Raw genomic sequence first — 20658 nt, forward strand, 5'->3', positions numbered from 1 at the left:
TTTCCTTTTGAACTTGGCCTTTTTTCTTATCTCTTACAGGAGATACTCGTTCCTTCCCTCTTTTTCTTACCCTTTCCTTTTTGTATTTCTTGTAAATTATTTATAATCCCATAATGACCCTTTCCTCCAAGCTTTCCGGTGTACGATCTATGAAACTGTCATCACTGAAATGTCGAGCATCGTCTACCGTTAATACACCGGTTGACCCACCATCTGCAATAACTTCTAATCCAGCGGTCGCTTCGATCGACCCTTTTCACCACCAATCCGGCTGCCGTTCGCCATCGGCTTTATGCAACCAGCGAACCGAAAACAAAGACAGTTACAGCTTTTCAGAGACACTGCGCATGATCTCCAAAGAAGCCCAAAGTGGCATGTATGAAGATGTCTTTGGAGCTTTTTTTTTCAACGATAAACGATGCCAAAACCGAGCATTCTTCATGGCGGCTAGGATCAAGCAAACCTTGTCGATGTTCTTTTCCATACCCTCCACCAAACCGTCCCTGTCATTATCCACCATAACCTTGTCCGCCGATGAAATGAACGCCGTATGGGAAATGATCACCAATAGACTCTACACTTTGAATTATCTCTTGTTCGTCCTTTCTCCGACTTGCCATATTCGAAACCAGTTCCTGTCACAGTTGGAATACCAGCTAAGCCAGATTGGCGACGGACAAAATTTGCATCGTCGCGGAGGTATGGAAGCTCACATTGCCGTTCGATATGCGCTGCAGCATCTTTCAAGACGACGACGACGAAGTTCTGTAAGAGGATGCAATCAGAATTACGACGAGGAAGAAATAGAAGATCTGGTAGAACGCGCGCGGCAAGTACTGGAACACTGTCTTCAGAGTGAATCCAAACTAGGTCATTCCGAGCGTGATGCCATGTATGTTTTTCACGGGATGCGTGTAGGTTTACATGGATCGTTTGAACCAAAGATCGAACTGGAAGAAAACGCACAAGTTGAACGTATGCTCAACGAAGCTGTATATACGAATAAGGAATTTTCCAAATCCACCTATGTGAATCCATTCGAAGATGATGCCGCTATCGTAGTAGAAGACGACGATGATTACGCATTCACTTCTATACGGTCCATGTCACGTGAAGTAGATAGCGGGTTTGGAGATATACATGATACTGCACTGTCCAAAGCCTTTTGATCCCCACTTGAATGACAATAAAATTTGATCTAAAACATAGTTTTGCATAGGACATTCGTTGTCATGCAATAGGGCTGAATGGAACTTTAAACGGTTTCCCATGGATTGAAAAGTCGTGACGATGGTCGTTCAGGAGTCTGCCAACACACAGACAATTTGCAGGGACCAGGTTCCGGTCCTCTCTAAAGTCATCTATTACAATGAAGTAGCACCATGCATCTCAATACCAACCAGCATTATTAGACAGAATCGGGCACAGACACCAATCATGGATAATCCTGCCCACCACCACATCAACAAAGCAGGTCGTTGGCTCTTTATTTCCATACATGTCCGGTAATTTTCAACAATCCTAAAAGCATGATTGTTCTTGAACAATGTCCCTTGACTTGTGAACATGGTTGCTGATCCGATTACGTCCCCGACCAACATATGATGCAAGCATATCTTCGCATATAAACTCCAGAGCTTGGTATATCGCTTCAAGCAAGAACATTGACTTTTTGCAAGTCGAGTAATTATCCACCTATGTTGGTTGCTGTGGAAGACAATACAAGGATATAAGACTGAACTGTTCGAACAACAATGTGAATTCCAAAAACAAGCATCGCTTTGAATTCATCTTGACACACTAATACTGTAATTTGTACTGTATAAACCCAACGCTGTAAAGCATGAGCGATTGAAACTGGTTTGTGACATGGGACGACTAGATTGAGATATCCACCTATGTTACAGGCTTGTTTGCTTTGGTAAGATGTGACACCTAATACTTTTACAAAAAGAATAGATATAATGCCGTTTAGCATTCGCAGCACAGCCTTGTGGCAGAAAATGAGAATATGTCAGGAACGGAAAACTATGATACCCAAAAGCTGTACTGATTCAAGCGTCTGTTTTGCAGGAAATTATTATCGTGATTCTTGTAGTTTAATTTTCAGGTAGTTTTTAATATTTGTAATCGTTGACTGTCTGTATACAGCAGTTGCGGAAGCAGTGTCAATGTCAAGTGTCTTCTGAGGCTTTTTCATGCAGTAAAGATGGAATAGGAATAAAAACCCCATTTGGCTTAATTTGTACGTTCCACAACTGATCAGGAACTGGTCAACAAGGTTGGACTACATAAGAAAATATATCCTTTTCTCTGTCGAGTGAGATGTTTATAACAAGCACTATCTTTCACAAAAGATTATGGACGTAAACCAAAAAAAAAAAAAGGGGGGGGGATTATATGGCGGGAAAGCGGGAAAACGCAGATTCCCAGTAGGGGATCACGTGCAAGAAATCTGTGCTTTTCCATTTTTCTATTAAGTGAAGGAATTCTGCACCTAGCGTGATCGTGAAAGAAGGACTCCAAAGCACGTCATAGAAAAATCTATGAAAGGAATATACGGTTTGTATGTTTCTCTTGGAAAGTCGACTTATATGACAGGGCTTTTTATAGATTATATCAGCGTTTGCTGAAGAATACGTGAGCAGAAATTCTAAGCTCCGTGTGAACAGAAATGAAATAAACCCTCCAAAATCGTGGTTTCACTGTATCTATTACAGCTCCACCTTCTTTTTTCTTCATCATGGCCACGGCAACGAGTGATATCGCTAAATCTATTGATGAATTGACCCACGCTATTGCAGGCATTGCTCACGTAGAACGTCCTTGTCTCGAAACTCGACTTATTTTGCGCAAAATGCACAAAGACAAGGAGCCGTTAACCAAAGAGTTGGCCGAGACCGAAGCGAAAGTGTAAGCGCATTGGCATCATCCATTGAGCATTGGAACCGTGTTATAATGTAGAATGCTTTCTGTTTTTTATACAGAGCGGTTTGGAAGGCAGAGATTAAGAATCTCGATTCGTGGAGTCTTCAGTGGTTTCTGTTGCTTATTACGGTAGGTGTAGCATATTGGCTTTTCTCGGAACCGCTCTTCTTATGATGAAGGATAGTGCGAAATCCGAGCCGAAAGAGATCGTGCTAGAAAAGGATTGCAGAAAGCCGAGGAATTGGTGTTGGAAGCGAGAGATAAAGTGGAAAACATGAACGATCAAATCAAAGACGTGGAAACACCCGTAAGTCTTTGTGAAATACATCAATGTCAGTGATAAGGTGCGGTTATTGACGATAGATACTGTTTTTTGGCGTTTCAGAACGAGAAGAATGAAGTCGATTATAGAACACTTCAAAAATACCGTGAAGATTTGACGACGTTGTTGGACAATGTAAATAATGGACTGGTGATTTTTTCCTTGCGTTGCACAAAACCTCATTTCTTTATGTTAGCTTGCCATTGATGAAACCTTTTTGGAAAATCGCAAACAAGAGATTCAAACAATCAAGGATAGCTTAAATCAGGTAATACAATGGTGATTCAAAGCTGAGACCAGTTATTCAACCTATTTGAAACTCGATAGATTATTGAAGATGACAAGACTTTGGAAAAGGTGCGTGAATTATTGAAAGCAGCCGATTCAGCCATTTTGGAGGCTATCGTCGAACTGCGTCAGTCGAATCATGAATCGAATCTCGGTGAAGGAAGGGTCTATTTTCCAGAGACCGCATATGAGGCGATCAAAGAAGCACGCGAGTTGTATCCCAAACTCCCTGCAATCCAGCCTCCTGAAAAGTAAGTGACTGTTCTCATTGGACACACAACCTAAAAAGAAGGCCCAAGCGTAACCAAATTTTCTGCAGATACGTCAATGAAGCCGATAACACGGGCGCCTATTATTCCCCTATGCAGCGATATCTGTGGGATATCCGTCGAAAACTTGATGAATTGCTCGCTTGGTGTGATCATCAAGTCATTCTGCATATGGAAGTGGAAAGCCGTGACACAATTGTGCTAGGCGAGAAGACCGATCAGTGGAATATGGAAAGACGACGTTTGGCTAAAGAGCAGTCCTTGATGTAACGACCCCGTAACTCCGGCGCATTCAAGGTTTTCGACTGGCAGATATAGCGTGGATGGTATTAAAGGTGCATAGTTTTTCTTATTTCTCTCACTCAACAGTTTCCTTAGTTTATTTTTTATTTTTGTAAAATGATATTTTTATATTGTATCCATAGTTTAGTGTAATGTCGCCTTATTTTGTATTTGTCGTTAAAACATGATAGTTCGTTCCCTTTTTGCGGTCTTTGTTTTTTCTTCTCTCGTCTCTGACGTCAGTGTGGAAGATGAATTTTTTTTAGTGTTAAGATGGCCGCTTAAATAACAGATCGTCCCCCTTTCCCTTGAATTTGCCTCCTCTTTCTTGTCTTCCACTTATATATAAAGCACAGCCCTTTCTCATTTTGCACAATTGTCACTGGGCCATGGTGGATTGCTCTTCTTGTTTGCTCGATTGTTCGAGTTCCGCTCATTCCAATAATTCCACTGTGTGCTATCAAGCTTGCAGTAACGATACCACCACCAACAAATGGGACATTGAAGTCGATGTCAAAGGTCAAGTGGACACCGGTGCAGACAGTAACTCGCAACGCTTCTCTTTCTCAAAACTGATGCAGTATACCGGCCCTGGTAAGCGACGAGCAGCTTTAATTTTTCATATACACCTTTGTACTTAAATTTTTTTTTTTATCATTCTTGATTTTTCATAGGTTGGCTCATGTGAGTGTCGTATGATTTTGCTAGTGATAATGTGGAATATCATGAAGATGCAATCATGATGAGAATTGAATTTGGGTTGATATTGAGACAATGTATCTTGGTTTCATTCTTAGGTCGATCGCTTATTTGGATCCTGGAAACCTTGAATCGGATCTTCAATCGGGTGCGATCGCAGGTTATAAGTTACTCTGGTTACTATTTTGGGCGCATGCGGCAGGTATGTGTAGCCATTTTACCCCGGATTGGTACGACAGAACAAGACAAACTGAGGAAAAAAACCGCTCAATGCGGGGATCGTAGGTCTTGCCATCCAAATCTTGAGTGCACGTCTGGGTGTAGTGACAGGCAATCATTTGGCCCAGTTAATTCGACAATCGTACAGTCGACCGATCTCATTTGTGATTTGGCTTTTCACCCAGTTTGCGATTATTGGATCCGATATTCAGGAAATCATCGGAACCGCAATCGCTCTAAAAATCTTTTTCGGATTCTCGTTGTGGGTGGGCGTGTTGATCACGGCCACGGATACCTTCCTTTTTATGTGGCTGCAACAGTATGGTGTGCGTAAAATCGAGGTGTTTTTCATGGTGCTCATCGGTGTGATGGTCGGATGCTTTTGGGCAGAAATGTTTGCATCCCACCCGAGCATACGTCATATTGTGGAAGGCATTTTGATTCCAGAAATTCCCGAACAAGCTACGGTTCAAGCCGTTGGTATGGTGGGAGCGGTGATTATGCCCCACAATATGTTTTTGCACAGCGCCTTGGTCATGTCCCGCAATCTCGGAGAGAAGCCGACAGTGGAGAAAAAGAAGGAAGCCAACTTTTATTTCGCTGTGGAATCAGGTCTAGCACTGTTGACCTCGTATTTCATTAATCTGGCCATTGTTGTGGTGTTTGCCCAAGTGTTTTACGCACCGGATCGAGATGTTCTCCAATTGCCAGGTCTCTATGACGCTTCCGATGTGTTACGCCGCACCCTCGGTGAAGGTGCACGCTACTTGTGGGCAGCTGGTCTGCTCGCTGCAGGTCAAAGCTCAACCATGACAGGCACCTTGGCAGGCCAATATGTAATATATCCCTCTTGTCCCGACAACTTGAATGTGACCGATCTAATTTGCATTTTTTTTTTTTTTTTTTTTTTTTTTTTTGGATTTGCTGGTTGTAGGTGGTGGAGGGTTTCTTTGGTGCAATCTTTAAGAAACAATGGCATCGAGTGGCACTTACTCGCGCCATCGCCCTCGTGCCCAGTATGCTTGTCGCCGTACTGGCCGTCAAACGATTTGATACAATGGGTGAAATCTTGAATGTATTGCAGAGGTAACGAAAGACTATTGGTCAAACTTTTATCTGTGATGGCCGGTTGTATTGATCCATGGTACTCCCATTTATTTTATTCAGCTTATGTCTTCCTACGGCCATTATTCCCATTCTCAAATTAACGGCTTCGTCCAATATCATGACATCGACATTCAAAAATTCGAAAAGGGCCAACATGCTCTACTGGTTGATCTCGTGGATCGTCATTGGATTCAATGTGTATCTGTTTGTCAGCTACCTCAAAGAGCTGTCGTGGCCACCTGTGCTTGTGCTGCTCACGATTGGTTACTTTGCATTCGTCGTGTATCTGGTGTATCTTCCAGTGGACCGCGTTCATTCAAAGCATGGCATTCACCACACGGAAGCATAACCGCTATCCTCGCTTGGAGAATTCCCTCGTCTGCTGGTTTTCCATTTTCCCTTTCTCCTTTTTGTCCCATCCGTTATCCTCTTTGACCTCCGCTCCGTCTTTTCGATCATTAGCATTTTTAGCATTACTTTTAGTCTTTCAGATGCACCAATTTTTTAGTCTTCAATCATTGCAGCTGCATGTATTTCAGATGTCCTTCTTTTTTCCTTTATTGCATTATTTCATATTAAACTACACCGATCAAATGATGGAATTGTGGCGTCAAGTGATAAGTTGGGGCGAAAAAAAAAAACAATGACGCCGAGTTGTCGCAGATAGTCATGTTTCATGCTTTTCAGAGCAGTTGGGTCTATTAGACAAGCCGTTACTAACGTTCTACATGCGGTGTTTCATTCAGGAACGACGATAGTTTCCTATTTTTTTTAAAACGCCGATTGGAACAAGTGTGTCTTCACGTGTTAATCCAACACCGGGAACATATCGGAAGCGCACCCATTCACACAAACAAACACACTGCCATATAGCGTCATCTGATATTGGTTAACCATTTTTACTAAATAAATTTGATAGCGTATAAGCATATATTTGCAGCTGAGAGTGGGTTTGAACCATTACATCTTGCATATTTTTACGGAAAATAATGGAATCTATGAGTAGCAATCTGCAATCTGATATCGCGAGATTTTTGTTCTTATGGGGAATGACGAAAATTAAACCATATATTAGCAATATAATATCAATGACAGCCAGTAATATCGTACTGACAAAAAAACCACCTCTTAAGGAGTACGGCAAACTATATTGTAAGGCGGAAATGAAACGCCAGTGAATGCGGTATAATGAGCAACTGCCAGAAAATAAGCTCTCCAAAGCCTATTTTTTAATAACGAATGGACTGCGCAGAAGGCTCAATTAATTGATTTTTGTGGTACATTTCCATAGTCGGGGTCTTGGGCTTTTATTCTTCAATTATGCATGCATTGGAGAAAAAGTAAAAACAAAGAAAACAAAAATAACATGTGTTGGAACAAGATGGCATAGAAACACTCATCATTTAGGTGGATTCTGAGACGACGGCCCTATATTGTACGGTCAATAAAACGCTGCAAGCCGGAGAAGATGATTTTTGTAATGAGTGTTATATATCCTTACATACGCTGGATTACTGCCTGAAGCTTGGGGACATGTTTTGGACAGAATAGTTGTCCGTGATGATAATAGAAATTGGCCAATGTCAAACGGCATCCCTTCTCTATACACTGTTACAAAAACCAACGACGGCGCCGCATGAGAATTAGCAAGAAACGTACAAAAGAACCATGGCAGCAAACCCACCTTACCTTAAAGCATGTCTTGTGGTACGGTTGACCGTTGGCTTCAATCTTTTCATTGAAATAGACCTTTTTTGAGCAAGAGGAACACTCCATTCGATGTGTTTTCGGAGGAGAATGGGCTAAAGAACCCAAAGAAAGGGGAGATTTATATATGTCTATCTCCTTGGATATCCCTTGTGTCTCCTTATTCTGCTAATGGCTGTGTAAAAAAGAAAAAAAAATTGAAAGGTTCTTTTTTTGGTGCTTTCCCTCGAATAAAGGCCATTTTCAGGATTGTGGGTGGCTTCTGTTTCCTTTTACTGGCAGCTTGCACCAGTGCATGAAAAATATCCTTTTTCTATCAATTTCGGAACCCCTTACCGAGTCTGTAGTGAAAAGAAAAAAAAAGGATTCACATCGACGTCTCTAGCCAGAATAACATTGGTCACTCCTGTTGCAAGAGAAAGCAACCCCAATGCCTCCGGATCAAGGCAAGTCAACAGGGAAAAACATAAGCTTGTCCACTCCTTTCTTAACCCTCAACACACATTCAACCAGGAACGGTTTGCTATATGTAAGAAAAACAAGCGATGTGAAAAAGTAGGCTATCTGCTGTACTGTCTATTGACTCGAATTATTAGATTCGAGGCATAAAAATGATGCTAATTAAACATGCCGTTTAATGATAAAAAGATATGAGCGGTGCAGTAATATAAATAGTTTCCAGGGAATGAATATCGAGACCATAACAGGCATTGATATCCCTGATTAAAAAATCCCTCACCATGTTCATGTCAATATTTTAAGTTCACTTGGACTATTTTGATCGGTTGAGGAACAATCATTTTCTGTCAGATACAACCCCCGAAATTTTAGGTGACCATTGTCAAGGCGACATATATAACTTGGCAGCAAATAAGCATGCATATAGACTTCTTTTAGGTGTGAATATGTTGACAATGCGGCTCAATGATGGATAAGAGCTTTATTAAAAGATCCAATCAGCACTGATTTCGCTGCCTTGTTCACAGGTTTGCTACAGGTGGCAAGAAAATTGCTCCTGCAGGCTAACTAAAAAAGCCCTTCAAAATCCTCGGTGAGCAACTCAAAATGCTACCTTGGAGACAACGCACCTAGTGAGGATTTACGTCAACGTATTCTGATATCATAAAAACATTATCTACTGTAATTGGTCGCCTATTGATAATGGAAATTTGGCCGCAAAAAACAAAAAAAGAACAAGAAAAGAACCACCACAAGCATACTCTACTAATGGTTACGATCTTCCACGAAATAGGTGGAAAAGAAATAAGAATCCGGGCATAGATGCTGAAAAAGTGTAATAAGCTTTGATATTTGTCAAATCCAAATCGATGTCCCGGTGAGCTGTCCAAAAACAAGATGATCCGGGCGGGACGCCTGAGCGGTGCATGAATGGTTTGATTGAGCGAATGCAGTCACAGCCAAGGCAACACGCATAAGCAGCGCTGATGCTGTGCTGTTCTTGCTTTGCCAATGGATGCCGATACTGAGACGTTTTCACCAGTGGGTAGTCTTGTCATTCTAAGAAAGTGAAAGTTGCTTATAATGTTATTGGTTTTAGGAGACGTTGCAGTCCATCTTCAAGCTGGTATGGAAAGACTCCAACACCAAAGGTAATGTCTCGGCCAATGTGCGTTAGATCTGCAGCTTGTAAATCTTTTTTGCTCTCATCCTCACTATCCAAACAGCTAGTAAAGATGCATTGACATTGTGCTGCGAATTCTTTCGTTTGTTCGTTTCCGGTAAATCGAATGTTGGGACGTTATTCTATGCGAGGCTTTAACCAAGGACCTGTAGAAGCGGTGCAACGCGCAGCCGAGCAGACGGAAGTGAATGATTCCGTACAAGAGAATCGTATTGAAGTAGAACATTTGGAACGTATCCTGAATCAGCTCATGTTGGATTTTTAATAACGACGCGAAAATCACCATAAACCAAAAAAAAAAGGGGAACAATAATTAAATACTCGTTTTGAAAGAAAGAAAAAAGGGAACAAAAAAGTGATAAACAGTAGACGATAGTACATGTCCTTTTTAAACGTGATGAAAGAAGATAAGGAAAAAAGAGAGAGAGGGAGAGAGAGATAAAAAAAAGCTTATTATTGATACCCAAATCAACGTAATGCGGATGCCTTCAATCCGTTATTCACGTCTCAAATTATCCAATCTAGCCTGCAATGCAGCATCATCCGCCGACATACTTTCAGCTTGCGGAATACGTTCTCCCGAAGAAGCAACCGGAGCAGCCGTTTTGATGCCCGTAGGTGTTTCTGCCAGCTGTAACAAGAAAGAAAGAAAGAAAAATCATGCTTGTCAGACTGGGTGCACGCAAGCGCTTGGCTGATTCACTTACTTCTTGATTCAAGCTGATACCAATTTCGTCCAACACTTTATTGACGATTTCTTCGCTTTCTTCTTCATCGTCTTCTTCTCCCATGACATCGTCAATCGCATCACCCATCATTTCATCCTTCATATCCATTAATTCACTTTCCCGTTCAAAATCCATCATGATCTTTTGTATTTGCGGCAAGTTCATTTGTCGATTCATTGAAGACATGGCTTTGGTCGCCCCTCGCATAGCTTCGGCCATTTGTTGGTTGGAACGTAAGGTCTGTGAAACACAATCATCATGTTACTCTCTGTAGTAAAAACAAAACCCTGAAACCAGTAAGCCGTACCTGGATTCGTAAACCGACGGCCTGCAACTGCGTTCTCATCTGATAGAACTTTTGAATGTAGTGACGTGTGCGAACAAGATCTTTGGCCATGACTTTGCAAGCGCTCTAACAAAGAAACCACAACCGCATATAAGCTACATGGTCGGAATGAGGAGCGGTTACGGAACGCACCATTTGATTCGCTTTTGCTGACTTTTTAATGTCCATGATAAGTTTCTTTTCTTGTCGTTCTAAACGTTCCCTTTCGCGGTCTAATTCTCTTTGTGCCTTGGTAATGCTACGCTGATGTTGGCGTAACATCTCTGCCGGTGTCTTTCTTCGACCAAACAAAAAGTCCTACATAAATGTCTAAGCGTTTTAGCCAAACTTTTTTCCACATAACCACATATCAATGGAGATATCATGCCGGTCGACATGTTTCTTTACCATTGTGTCTATGTACAAAGCTGATGGCTAGACTGTGTGAAGTTGTTGTTCGCTGGAAAGAGTTGTTGTGGAAGCTGCCGCCGGCCGCTCTCCAAATCCGGATAGTCCGCTCATTGACCAACGACTCCAAACCCCGCTCTTGGCCATCACATCTTGGCTCGTAGCAGTCTCATATCGTCCAAAAAATTATGCCTCGTCTATCGATTCCAGTGGGTAGATTTGTTGGAAATACCATGACCACTGGATGCCCTTAATCTATGACGGCACTTGTAATACAAGGATCTTGCGATTTGATGTACCCACCCAAAATCAGTATTGGAGCAAAGTTCCTTTTCTAGATTAGCACGGTGTCATGGTACGTTTCCAAACAATAATAAGACAACCAATCTCTGATTTTCTCTACCATGTAACCGTGAAAAGTTCCAGCACATGCTCCACTGCGCATTTTTCCTCTGTGTCATCCCTTTTTCACCATGCTGTTTGTATTTTTTCTATTTTCTCATTAACAAATATACATTTTCACCTACAGTGATATTCTGTAAATGTCTATAATCGCCCTCGAGGCACATCAACAATCCACCGTAGGATATATAGACCGACACGCGTTGACCAGCCGCTACAGTGGTTGCACCCGTACCGCTTGCTGTGTCTTCGTATCGGTATACCTTGCCAAACATGACATATTCATATTCATCACTGAGATCGCGCTCACCGGGAGCACGCTTACGCCAGCTTTCACGCTTCTCCACACCACCGGCATTGGTGACGGGTTCCAAAGATAATGACGACGCCAACACAAGCGAAAATTTGTCAGCGATTTCCAAAGGATACAATTCCGAGTTAAAGTCTAACGTCAGATCCATTTCGTAGTTTTCTGAACGAGCAATGAGACGAGCGACTGTGAAGAAGCAAAAGAAAGGGCTCCATGATTAGCCACACCATAATAACCATGTGACACAAAGAACATCATTTACCTCTGTCGAATCGCTTGCCATTGGGATCAATATCCTTAATGTCAAAGATGTCTTGGAAGAGAAAATTATCTTGAGACATGGTGTCTTGTCAACAGAGGTAAGATCAAGGTCAAACGAATTCCAGTGATGGGAAACAGGTGCCTTATGCCAAATTCACTCGTTGTTTTTTGGTCTCCTAATAAACAGTCACGGCAATCCTCTTCCCGCCAGTCCATCCGCCTCACACCGAAGGCTTAGCCTCGATCAATTTACCTTGCATATTCCCTGCCCCCATAATCCCGATCCAATGAGTATCAACGTCAGCGATGTCAAGGTATGGCTTGTCAATAGCCTTCATCCGAAAACAGTACTGAAATTGAATCCTAATATTTTTCTTATCGTTGGACGTTCCTAGGCACGCAAGGCCTTTAAAGCTCTGTATAAATACATGGAGAAGCATGACCATGAAGAAAAAATAGAAACGGTGTGGCTAATGATTGCTACCTTTGATGAAATTGCTAAAGTGAGAAGCGAACCGAAGCGCATGTAAGCTATAAAGTAGTTTTTTTTTTTTTCGACAATGGAGCTTGACTAACCGCGATTTCGACCACAGTATTTTAAAGCATGGCGCGCAAGTTCCTGGAGCTCAGCGCTGTTTAATCACTGAAGATCCGCAGTCGAAATATAAGGAGTTACTCTTGGAAAAAAAGGTTAAAGGCGTGCATAAAGTCATTGGTTTGACCAAGCTGCGTAAATTTCACTCGACGAAAGAAGCCAAGCAAAAATTGATGGACGACTATGACATGCTGATGGCAGATCAGCGCCTGATCCAGAAATTACCTCAAATTCTCGGGCTCGAATTTTATAAAAAGCGAAAGTAAGTTCTTGTCACTCTTGAAACGGCAACCACCCTGGACGCTGACAGACTTTTTGTCAATTTAGAGAGCCCATTCCTGTGGACCTGACTAAAAAGGACACGCAAAAAGAAGTATTACGAGCCGTCAAATCAACTTACATGAATTTCCGTAAAGGATCCCAATAGTACGTGTTTTTGTTTTTCTTACTGTCGCATTTGCCGTCATTCACGGTGACTGATTTTCCCATCTTTCTTCTTAGTGCCGTCAAAATTGCCACCATGGCCCAGAACGAAACACAGGCATTTGAAAATTTCATGGGCGCGTATGAAAAGATCGTAGCTGCAGTCCCAGGCGGAGCACCTAATGTACGATCGCTGCAAATCAAATGTGCCGAATCAACCAGTTTACCCGTTTACGATGCGGAAGAAGACGGTTTAGTGGAGGAGGAAGAAGAAGAGACAGAAGATGAAGAAGACCAAGAGGAACAGTGAAGCTCTCATTTTATCCATGTTTACACAACACCATCATATCAACATTATACACTTTCAATCAACATTCATATATTGCGCTCTTTGCATTAACCATGTCGGAATCACCAAATTATCGAATTGACTATTCTGGCGCCTATAATAATAAATGGATTGCCCTCCATTTATAGACGCTCCATTTTGCATTGGACCGCCGTTCTACTCTTTTGCCTCACAGTTCACTTCAGAGAATCAGTGTAAATAGTTGCGAATCCCAGTTCAAAAGCAGAGTGAAGGACTAATGGAGTTGATGTTCAAATACTGCGGCCAAGACAACCTTCCTAATCGATGACTATTGTTACACATGTTACACAGTAAATTTTTCAAGACTTTCGATCACTGTCATCTATTTTGATTCCCATATCATATGAAAAACTCGATAAGCGGCTTGTGTTATCGATGACCATTAAGGAAGATCTCCTTATTGCCATCTGGGCCTTTCCTTACCATTTGACCGCTTTCTAAATAGCGGGATTTTGCATTCGAAGATAGTGGTTTTGCGTGAGTTTGGCAAATATTTTTGATTTAGATCCGTAATTTTGAGCATATAAAAGGATAAGGTGTTGTACGGTACAAGCTTACTCATATTGTATGGTTTTTTGTGCTAGAATTTTTCCCGCAAAGTTGGTAAGAAGCAACAATATCTGGAAATCAGCCTTCTTCCTATTGGGAGGATAAAGGTGCCGGCACCATAATGAGGTGGCTTGGATGGCCGGGTAGGGCAACCGCAACCCCGCTCATGCATGCAGATGTGTCGTGCAGAAATGACAAATGATTCGTGACTTGTTGTGTGACCGGGGCCAATTTTTTTTTTTTTTTTAAACAGATCATTTATTCGTTTGACCCGAAGGTGGTTCTTTACCCTTGATAATCATCCCCACATTCCTTTCGACATGACTACGCAAGAGCAGGTTACGCAAGTCAACGAACTCTTTGACACCGTCCTTATTTTGGATTTTGGTTCCCAATACTCTCACTTGATTACTCGCCGTATTCGTGAGCTCGGTGTGTACTGTGAGCTTTTGCCTTGCACGCAAAAGATGGCCGACCTCCACTTTAAGCCCAAGGGTATCATCTTGTCCGGTTCTCCCTATTCGGTCTATGACAAGGATGCTCCCCGTGTGGATCCTGCTGTATTTGATGCCGGTGTTCCTATTCTCGGTATTTGCTATGGTCTCCAGGAAATGACCACTTACATGGGTGGCAAAGTCGAAGCTTGCGAGCACCGTGAATACGGTCATGCCGTGCTTACCGTTTCCAAGCACCCCGATCATCCCTTCATTGACAAGCTTTTCGAAGGTTTGAACGGTGAAGTTCAGGTAAGTTTTTTCTTTGACCGAGACAATACGTTACCCTGCCCATCTTTTTTTTCTTTTTGCTAATTTTTATTTACTTTACTAAAGGTCTGGATGAGTCACGGTGATCAAGTCTCTCAACCCGCTCCCGGTTTCACCATAATTGCCAATACCCGTACTGCTCCTTATGCTGCTGTTGCTCATCCCGAGAAGCCTTACTTTGGTAGGTTTTAAAAAAGACGATGGCCACATTGTTACATCCTTGCTGACGAGAGTTGTTAATAGGTATTCAGTTCCATCCCGAAGTCACTCACACCGTGGACGGTCAGGCTATCTTGAAGAACTTTGTTATCAACATCTGTAGCTGCGACCCTTCGTGGACTATGGAGTCATTCGTCGATAAGGAAATTGAACGTATTCGCAAGATCGTCGGTCCTACCGGTCGTGTGATTGGTGCTGTTTCTGGTGGTGTCGATTCGACCGTGGCTGCCAAGTTGATGCACGATGCTATTGGTGACCGTTTCCACGGTATCCTCGTCGATAACGGTGTCATGCGTTTGAACGAATGTGAAAACGTCAAGAAGATGCTTGTCGATAAGATGGGTATCAATCTCAAGATTAGCGACGCTTCCGAACTTTTCCTCGGCCGCTTGAAGGGAGTCACGGATCCCGAGAAGAAGCGCAAGATTATTGGCAACACCTTTATCGAAGTTTTCGAAGCCGAGGCCGCTTTGATCGACAAGGAATGTGGTGGTGAAATTGAATATCTCTTGCAGGGTACTTTGTATCCTGATGTGATCGAATCCATCTCCTTCAAGGGCCCCAGTGCTACCATCAAGACTCATCACAACGTTGGTGGTTTGTTGGAAGACATGAAGTTGAAGCTCATTGAACCTCTCCGTGAACTTTTCAAGGACGAAGTTCGTGAACTTGGTCACATTCTCGGTCTTGATGATGATTTGGTGTGGCGTCATCCTTTCCCTGGCCCCGGTATTGCCATCCGTGTGTTGGGCGAGGTGACCAAGGAACAAGTTCAAATTGCTCGTTTGGCTGATAACATCTACATTGAAGAAATCAAGAAGAACGGTTACTACCGCCAAATCTCGCAGGCTTACGCTGCTTTGCTTCCTGTCAAGGCCGTCGGTGTGATGGGTGATGCCCGTACTTACGAGCAAGTCATTGCCCTGAGAGCCGTGGAGACCAAGGATTTCATGACAGCCGATATCTTTGCCAGTGCTGAATGGTTCATGTGCTTGAAGCGCATCAGTTCCAGAATCATCAACGAAGTCAAGGGTGTCAACCGCGTTGTCTATGATATCAGCTCCAAGCCTCCTGCTACCATTGAATGGGAGTAAAAAAAAAAACCTTGAAAAAGAAGAACGTCATCAATAGAGAACAAACCCACCAAAAAAAAGCCATACTAGACCATTTTGATCATCGATTGTTCACAAGTTATATGTGTAAATAAATTTAAACAAGACATGCATTGCATAATTGAAGCCATTATATCAGTTTTTTCTTTTTGCATCAATACGTAATGAGGATAGAAAGAGAACGCTGTATGACGGGCCATTGATATCATATCATATCAGGATTGTCATTTCTTTTGGGTCCACGAACATCATGATAAAAAAAAAAAAAAAAAAAAAAAAAAATAGACTACTCTTTTTTATCCTTATTTCACACGGTTTGGATACACTATTTTTTATTTTTCGATCAGCGACCTTGTCGATTTGGTGGAAGAATGATGACGGAAAACGGGAAAGAAAGGAAAACTTTTTTGAGCGATAGAGAAAATGCAGATAACAACGAAAAAAAAAAAAAACCAGACGATAGAAAGACAAAAGCAAACGATTCAACGGAACAAATTATATGGGCCGAGTGGCTGACAGAGTGATAATGAAAAATACATGAATATATGCAATAAAGGAAGAATAAGGGGTTATGGAATGATGTACGATAAGATAATGGTAAGATCTCTTTCTTTTCTGTCTTTCTTTCTGTGACCGAAAGAATCGCTCAATAGGATGTTTGTGGAAGGGATTTGTTTACCAACCTCGGAAACTCTCGATGTAGAAAGTTGGCATGGATGGTTCAGTCATGGCTGGGTTGCGAAAAGGGCGTCCTCCAGGGAACACGTTTTGATACCGTTCCCAATCGACACAATTCCTTAAACTCTCTGACAAGTCAACGGTGGTTGTGACGGTCGTGGTCGTGGTGGCAAAGGATTTTGGTGTAACGGTGATCGGTGAAACACAGTTACGCTTGGTGCGTCTTTGGGGTCGTTGTCGCGGCATGGTAGGCGTGGTGATCCGTGCTTTGTTCCATGCCAGTGGTTGCAATGGTTGCTTCAACAGATTTGATAGCAGCGAACTCTGAGCTCGCTTTTCGCATGGCGGAGTTCGTTTCACGAATTGTTGCTGATACGCATGCTCGAAATCATCCGAGCGCACCGTGCTCCAATTACCATCATCGTTTTCTTCCGAGCATACCGTGCCTTCATCATCATCTTCATCAACGTCTTCGTATTCTTCTACTTCCTCTTCGTCATCATCGTCGTCAGAGGAAAAGCGATAGTCGCCATGATCAGATTCGTCCTCAGCGTAGATAAAGAATTTGCCAGGACGAGCGGTGATGGGTGTCGGAGCATTCAGTGGTTGCGATTCAGGTACAGAGGGTGGTACTTGGGGTAACGAGACTGGTGTGATGGGTGTTATAGGGTTACAGAGTGCTTTGACGTTGGTAGGTAAGTGATCGGTATGACTGAGAACGTTGAGTGGTCGAGAATCCGGTTTATTGATTCCCAAAGAGGAGATGATGCGTTTAAATGACGCAGTGGATGCTTGTTTCATGGAGCTGTTTCGTCGATCATGGTCTTTGGGCGTTTGTGGACCTGCAGTCGAATTGGGACTCTCGTTCAGCGAGTAATTGGAATGTGGCGATCCTAAAGGTGATTGTATAGGAATCGGGTTCTGGGTAGGATGGGGTTCGTTGCAAGTCTGCTTTTGAGAAGCGGTTTCGCGAAACCACAAACGCCAGCTCATATTTTCTAGTCGTCTGCCATGCTCCAAATTATCTTTACATTTCGAAAATACTAATTGAAATCATATTGCATCAAATGTTAACACGTTTCACATATAAGAAAACAAAAATAAAAGTCGTCAAAAGCATTTTGTTTCATACCAGTCCACATGCACGACAATTCATCAGCAGAGAGATCATTGAGCTTCTGAAGATTAGGAACGGCCAACGCTAAAAGTGGAAGATCTAACGCCTGAACCATATTATACAAAAAAGATGTATAATAAAAAGAAAGAAAGAAAGAAAGAAAGAAAACGTAAAAGTACAAAAAGGATAAAGAAAGAAATGTGAATCAATCAACAAGAAAAATGGTAGCAATAAAATAAGAACCAGGTCAGTCATGGTCTAGGCTTCCATTTTTTTATGCCCTTCTCCTTTCTTGGTCAGATAAGCATCACGTGCAGCCTTAATGTACCCGAACACATTCTCTTTTTACTGAAAAATATGGCACCACCGCCCTACAATGTGCAAAAAAAAAGTGTGACAACAACTCTTTACCTTGCAAACCCTTTGTCAACGAAAAAAGCGATATGAATGGGCTTCTTTTTTTCTTACAAATTCTGGCCATGGGAAAACCCAATTGGGAAATCTGGGTAAAGAAAAAGAATTATTTTTACCACCAATGCTTATTATTACAAAAGCAGTTTTTGATAATGTTTCGTGCCGTTAAAATAGCGACAATTATATTAGCAGCGTTTGAATTCGAATGATGATCAAAGATGATCTATTTCTCACATGACACGGTTATTGTCGATGTTCACCTCTTTTTTTTTTCCCCTGGTATAGAACAAGTAATACTTTAAAACTTTTATAGCGTAGAACCAGCCATGACCTTGCTTGGTTTGGCCATGCTTATAATTAAGGTTTATGTTTGACTGTGCGAGCATCCGTCCAAATACTGGAGACATGACAGATGATGAGCAATCTCGCAATATCCACGATCATTCCTCCACCCGTTCCCTCCTCCCGTCCCCCCAAACCCTTGCCATCATTCTCATCGGCCAACCATCTCGAAACGGCTAATATTGTGAAACCGCAGATAATCGTTGTTGAGGACCGAGTTATTGTAAAAAGAAAAAACATTCTTACCCTATACAATACTCACTTTTACAACAGGAATGCAAGTAAACCATCAAGTGATGATATGGTCAACAACAACACCCGTTCCATCCGTCACAAATAGTAACGTTTGCGTGCACAATGTTTGTTAACCGGAGCATCAAGCTTTATGTTTACTTGTGTTGCCATTATGCATGACGACCAAAACTTGTGTTTGTAGTCAATCAGACTTACAAAGTGGCTATATATGGAGTGTGTCTTGTGTGGCAATGTTGGTTGCATAGCACTGCAGTGTTTCATATCTCCTTTGCCAGCGCACCAATACGGCTCCATTCACTATAACATGAATGGAAAGGCAGAACTAATCAATTACTTGTAGAACAATCCATCATGACCTCTCCATGAAATCATATGTCTTTAGGAGGAAAACGTTTTTTTTTTTTTTTTTTTTTTTTTTTTTTTTTTTTTTGCACTTATCAGCTTTTTTTTTTCATATGTTAGAGAATGATGATGATCAAATATCATAATTTGACAACAAAATTACAATAAGAAAAACGAGTAGAAACCAGATGTTCTTTTGCCTTAATGACGGAAAGTTGTAATCGTACGACGTTCATAATTTTTATTGCGTAAGCATGTGAAGGCGTGGAACAACCATCCAATGGGTGGACAATGCGCACACTGCCATCCCACTGAAACCAGTGAGTGACTGCCCACTACGGCACCTGCAGTTCGCGTTTTGAAGCCGCACACGCCTGGTTTTGCCTTTTTGTACACACCTCCATTGAAGCTTCCATGACGAACTGGGAAACACTATCGAATACGACATCCTATAGTTCGCTGAAATTCTCTGCGCGAACACAAAAACACAAGCATTCTTCTATTTCAACCAACAGAGGAATATATTCAGGTAACACGACGCTCCACCGGCTAACGTAGCCAGACTATCTCACTCACTCCACAATCTGGTTTTGCCATGCCACCGTAGCCGTGACAAAATCAGTCACCCCTTCGGTTGCCAATGACTTGGAAGAAACGCTTCCTGTGCCCTATGCAGCATACAATGATGAAGATGAAGCATTGCCATCCCCGGACACGGTAAGCACGCAAGAAAACCTGCAGACACTGGAGTTCCTTGACTAATGCTTTCTAGTTGGGTAGAGACGATAGCACACAACAATCGGTGAGAACGGACGTGTCCTTTGTATTCTTGTACTGTTTCTCTAAATTTCTTGTCAGGCTTCTCGTTTTCGACGAATCCTAATGATCGGTATCCCTTTGATTTTCTTACTGTACATAATCTTTCCGTCACTCCTTTTATCAAACTACGTTGTATTCCAACATCTGCACACCATTTTTCGATCAACGTTTATGTCGCTGCAACGTATGCCAATCGCACTTGCACAGGTATGCAGAGATCATGTGAAGCCTCGATTACTCCTGACAGCGTCACGACTGGTACAACACGCTGTACATGCCGGCGATTATATGATTGAAACAGTGGAGAACGGCATCCATCATTTCAACACGTTTTACTGGTCGATGAACGACACGATGCATTGGAAGGAACTCCAGGGTGTGCGCCATATGTTGGCGGCAAAAGATTACATTCACACACTAATTCAACATCAGCTTCGTCGTGTGCTTGTCTCTCATCAATTGCGCGTATGCTTCGATAGAATCGCTCCATTCGTTATTCGGATATCAGTCTATATCGAACAAGTCGCCAGGATGCTCTTCTCTACATTGCAAGAATTGTTTGCAAGTATGAGAAATTAATCACCCACCGAAATGAAAGTACGCTTTCTACTGTTGCTTGCCATTGGTAGATTTAGGGATCTTTTGTACATATATACGTATTTAGAGCAAATTATCTTTCTTTTTTCTTTACAATCTTTTTACGACCGCAATATTAATATACGACTCTGCGAAGGCTGATTATTGTAATAAGTGCTTTTTTCC

General features: G+C 42.1%; 10 protein-coding genes across 10 annotated transcripts; 7 read left to right on the forward strand and 3 right to left on the reverse strand.

The window, feature by feature from the left end:
* Positions 1-149: 149 nt before the first annotated feature.
* Positions 150-1169, forward strand: BYT42DRAFT_498577 (uncharacterized protein; the record flags this gene model as incomplete). The annotated part of the gene is made up of 1 exon (XM_051564571.1): positions 150-1169. The coding sequence occupies one exon, from the start codon at positions 150-152 to the stop codon at positions 1167-1169; it is 1020 nt and encodes a 339-aa protein (XP_051422541.1).
* Positions 1170-2391: 1222 nt separating this feature from the next.
* Positions 2392-4353, forward strand: BYT42DRAFT_574518 (uncharacterized protein). Its single transcript, XM_051568859.1, has 7 exons — positions 2392-2913; positions 2988-3057; positions 3113-3235; positions 3314-3385; positions 3447-3518; positions 3578-3789; positions 3858-4353. The coding sequence occupies exons 1-7, from the start codon at positions 2744-2746 to the stop codon at positions 4075-4077; spliced, it is 939 nt and encodes a 312-aa protein (XP_051422542.1). The 5' UTR covers positions 2392-2743; the 3' UTR covers positions 4078-4353.
* Positions 4354-4478: 125 nt separating this feature from the next.
* Positions 4479-6463, forward strand: BYT42DRAFT_498695 (natural resistance-associated macrophage protein-domain-containing protein; the record flags this gene model as incomplete). The annotated part of the gene is made up of 5 exons (XM_051564580.1): positions 4479-4669; positions 4887-4990; positions 5074-5843; positions 5942-6093; positions 6175-6463. 5 exons carry the CDS (start codon positions 4479-4481, stop codon positions 6461-6463), a joined length of 1506 nt encoding a protein of 501 aa, XP_051422543.1.
* A 2809-nt stretch (positions 6464-9272) lies between these two features.
* BYT42DRAFT_574529 (centromere protein X-like protein) lies at positions 9273-9782 on the forward strand. The gene is made up of 4 exons (XM_051568860.1): positions 9273-9321; positions 9380-9431; positions 9507-9560; positions 9616-9782. Exons 1-4 carry the CDS (start codon positions 9292-9294, stop codon positions 9726-9728), a joined length of 249 nt encoding a protein of 82 aa, XP_051422544.1. The 5' UTR covers positions 9273-9291; the 3' UTR covers positions 9729-9782.
* Positions 9783-9903: 121 nt separating this feature from the next.
* BYT42DRAFT_574533 (Snf7-domain-containing protein) lies at positions 9904-11020 on the reverse strand. The gene is made up of 4 exons (XM_051568861.1): positions 10925-11020; positions 10670-10834; positions 10499-10603; positions 9904-10431 (listed from the first exon to the last, which is right to left on the reverse strand). Exons 1-4 carry the CDS (start codon positions 10925-10927, stop codon positions 10021-10023), a joined length of 684 nt encoding a protein of 227 aa, XP_051422545.1. The 5' UTR covers positions 10928-11020; the 3' UTR covers positions 9904-10020.
* Positions 11021-11342: 322 nt separating this feature from the next.
* BYT42DRAFT_574536 (RNA polymerase) lies at positions 11343-12037 on the reverse strand. The gene is made up of 2 exons (XM_051568862.1): positions 11899-12037; positions 11343-11822 (listed from the first exon to the last, which is right to left on the reverse strand). The coding sequence occupies exons 1-2, from the start codon at positions 11975-11977 to the stop codon at positions 11416-11418; spliced, it is 486 nt and encodes a 161-aa protein (XP_051422546.1). The 5' UTR covers positions 11978-12037; the 3' UTR covers positions 11343-11415.
* Positions 12038-12826: 789 nt separating this feature from the next.
* BYT42DRAFT_498217 (uncharacterized protein) lies at positions 12827-13225 on the forward strand (the record flags this gene model as incomplete). Its single annotated transcript, XM_051564549.1, has 2 exons — positions 12827-12918; positions 12994-13225. Coding segments are annotated over 2 exons (324 nt in total), but the record flags the coding sequence as incomplete, so codon positions are not given.
* Positions 13226-14065: 840 nt separating this feature from the next.
* On the forward strand, positions 14066-16059 carry BYT42DRAFT_574539 (uncharacterized protein). The gene is made up of 3 exons (XM_051568863.1): positions 14066-14580; positions 14665-14779; positions 14842-16059. The coding sequence occupies exons 1-3, from the start codon at positions 14155-14157 to the stop codon at positions 15909-15911; spliced, it is 1611 nt and encodes a 536-aa protein (XP_051422548.1). The 5' UTR covers positions 14066-14154; the 3' UTR covers positions 15912-16059.
* A 649-nt stretch (positions 16060-16708) lies between these two features.
* On the reverse strand, positions 16709-17956 carry BYT42DRAFT_386122 (uncharacterized protein). Its single transcript, XM_051563329.1, has 3 exons — positions 17740-17956; positions 17105-17650; positions 16709-17013 (listed from the first exon to the last, which is right to left on the reverse strand). Exons 1-3 carry the CDS (start codon positions 17837-17839, stop codon positions 16964-16966), a joined length of 696 nt encoding a protein of 231 aa, XP_051422549.1. The 5' UTR covers positions 17840-17956; the 3' UTR covers positions 16709-16963.
* Positions 17957-19168: 1212 nt separating this feature from the next.
* BYT42DRAFT_574548 (uncharacterized protein) lies at positions 19169-20636 on the forward strand. Its single transcript, XM_051568864.1, has 4 exons — positions 19169-19606; positions 19685-19794; positions 19850-19879; positions 19936-20636. Exons 1-4 carry the CDS (start codon positions 19492-19494, stop codon positions 20473-20475), a joined length of 795 nt encoding a protein of 264 aa, XP_051422550.1. The 5' UTR covers positions 19169-19491; the 3' UTR covers positions 20476-20636.
* Positions 20637-20658: the final 22 nt, after the last annotated feature.

Source organism: Radiomyces spectabilis (assembly GCF_025331425.1).
Source record: "Radiomyces spectabilis strain NRRL 2753 chromosome Unknown BYT42scaffold_8, whole genome shotgun sequence".
Lineage (NCBI taxonomy): Eukaryota > Fungi > Mucoromycota > Mucoromycetes > Mucorales > Radiomycetaceae > Radiomyces > Radiomyces spectabilis.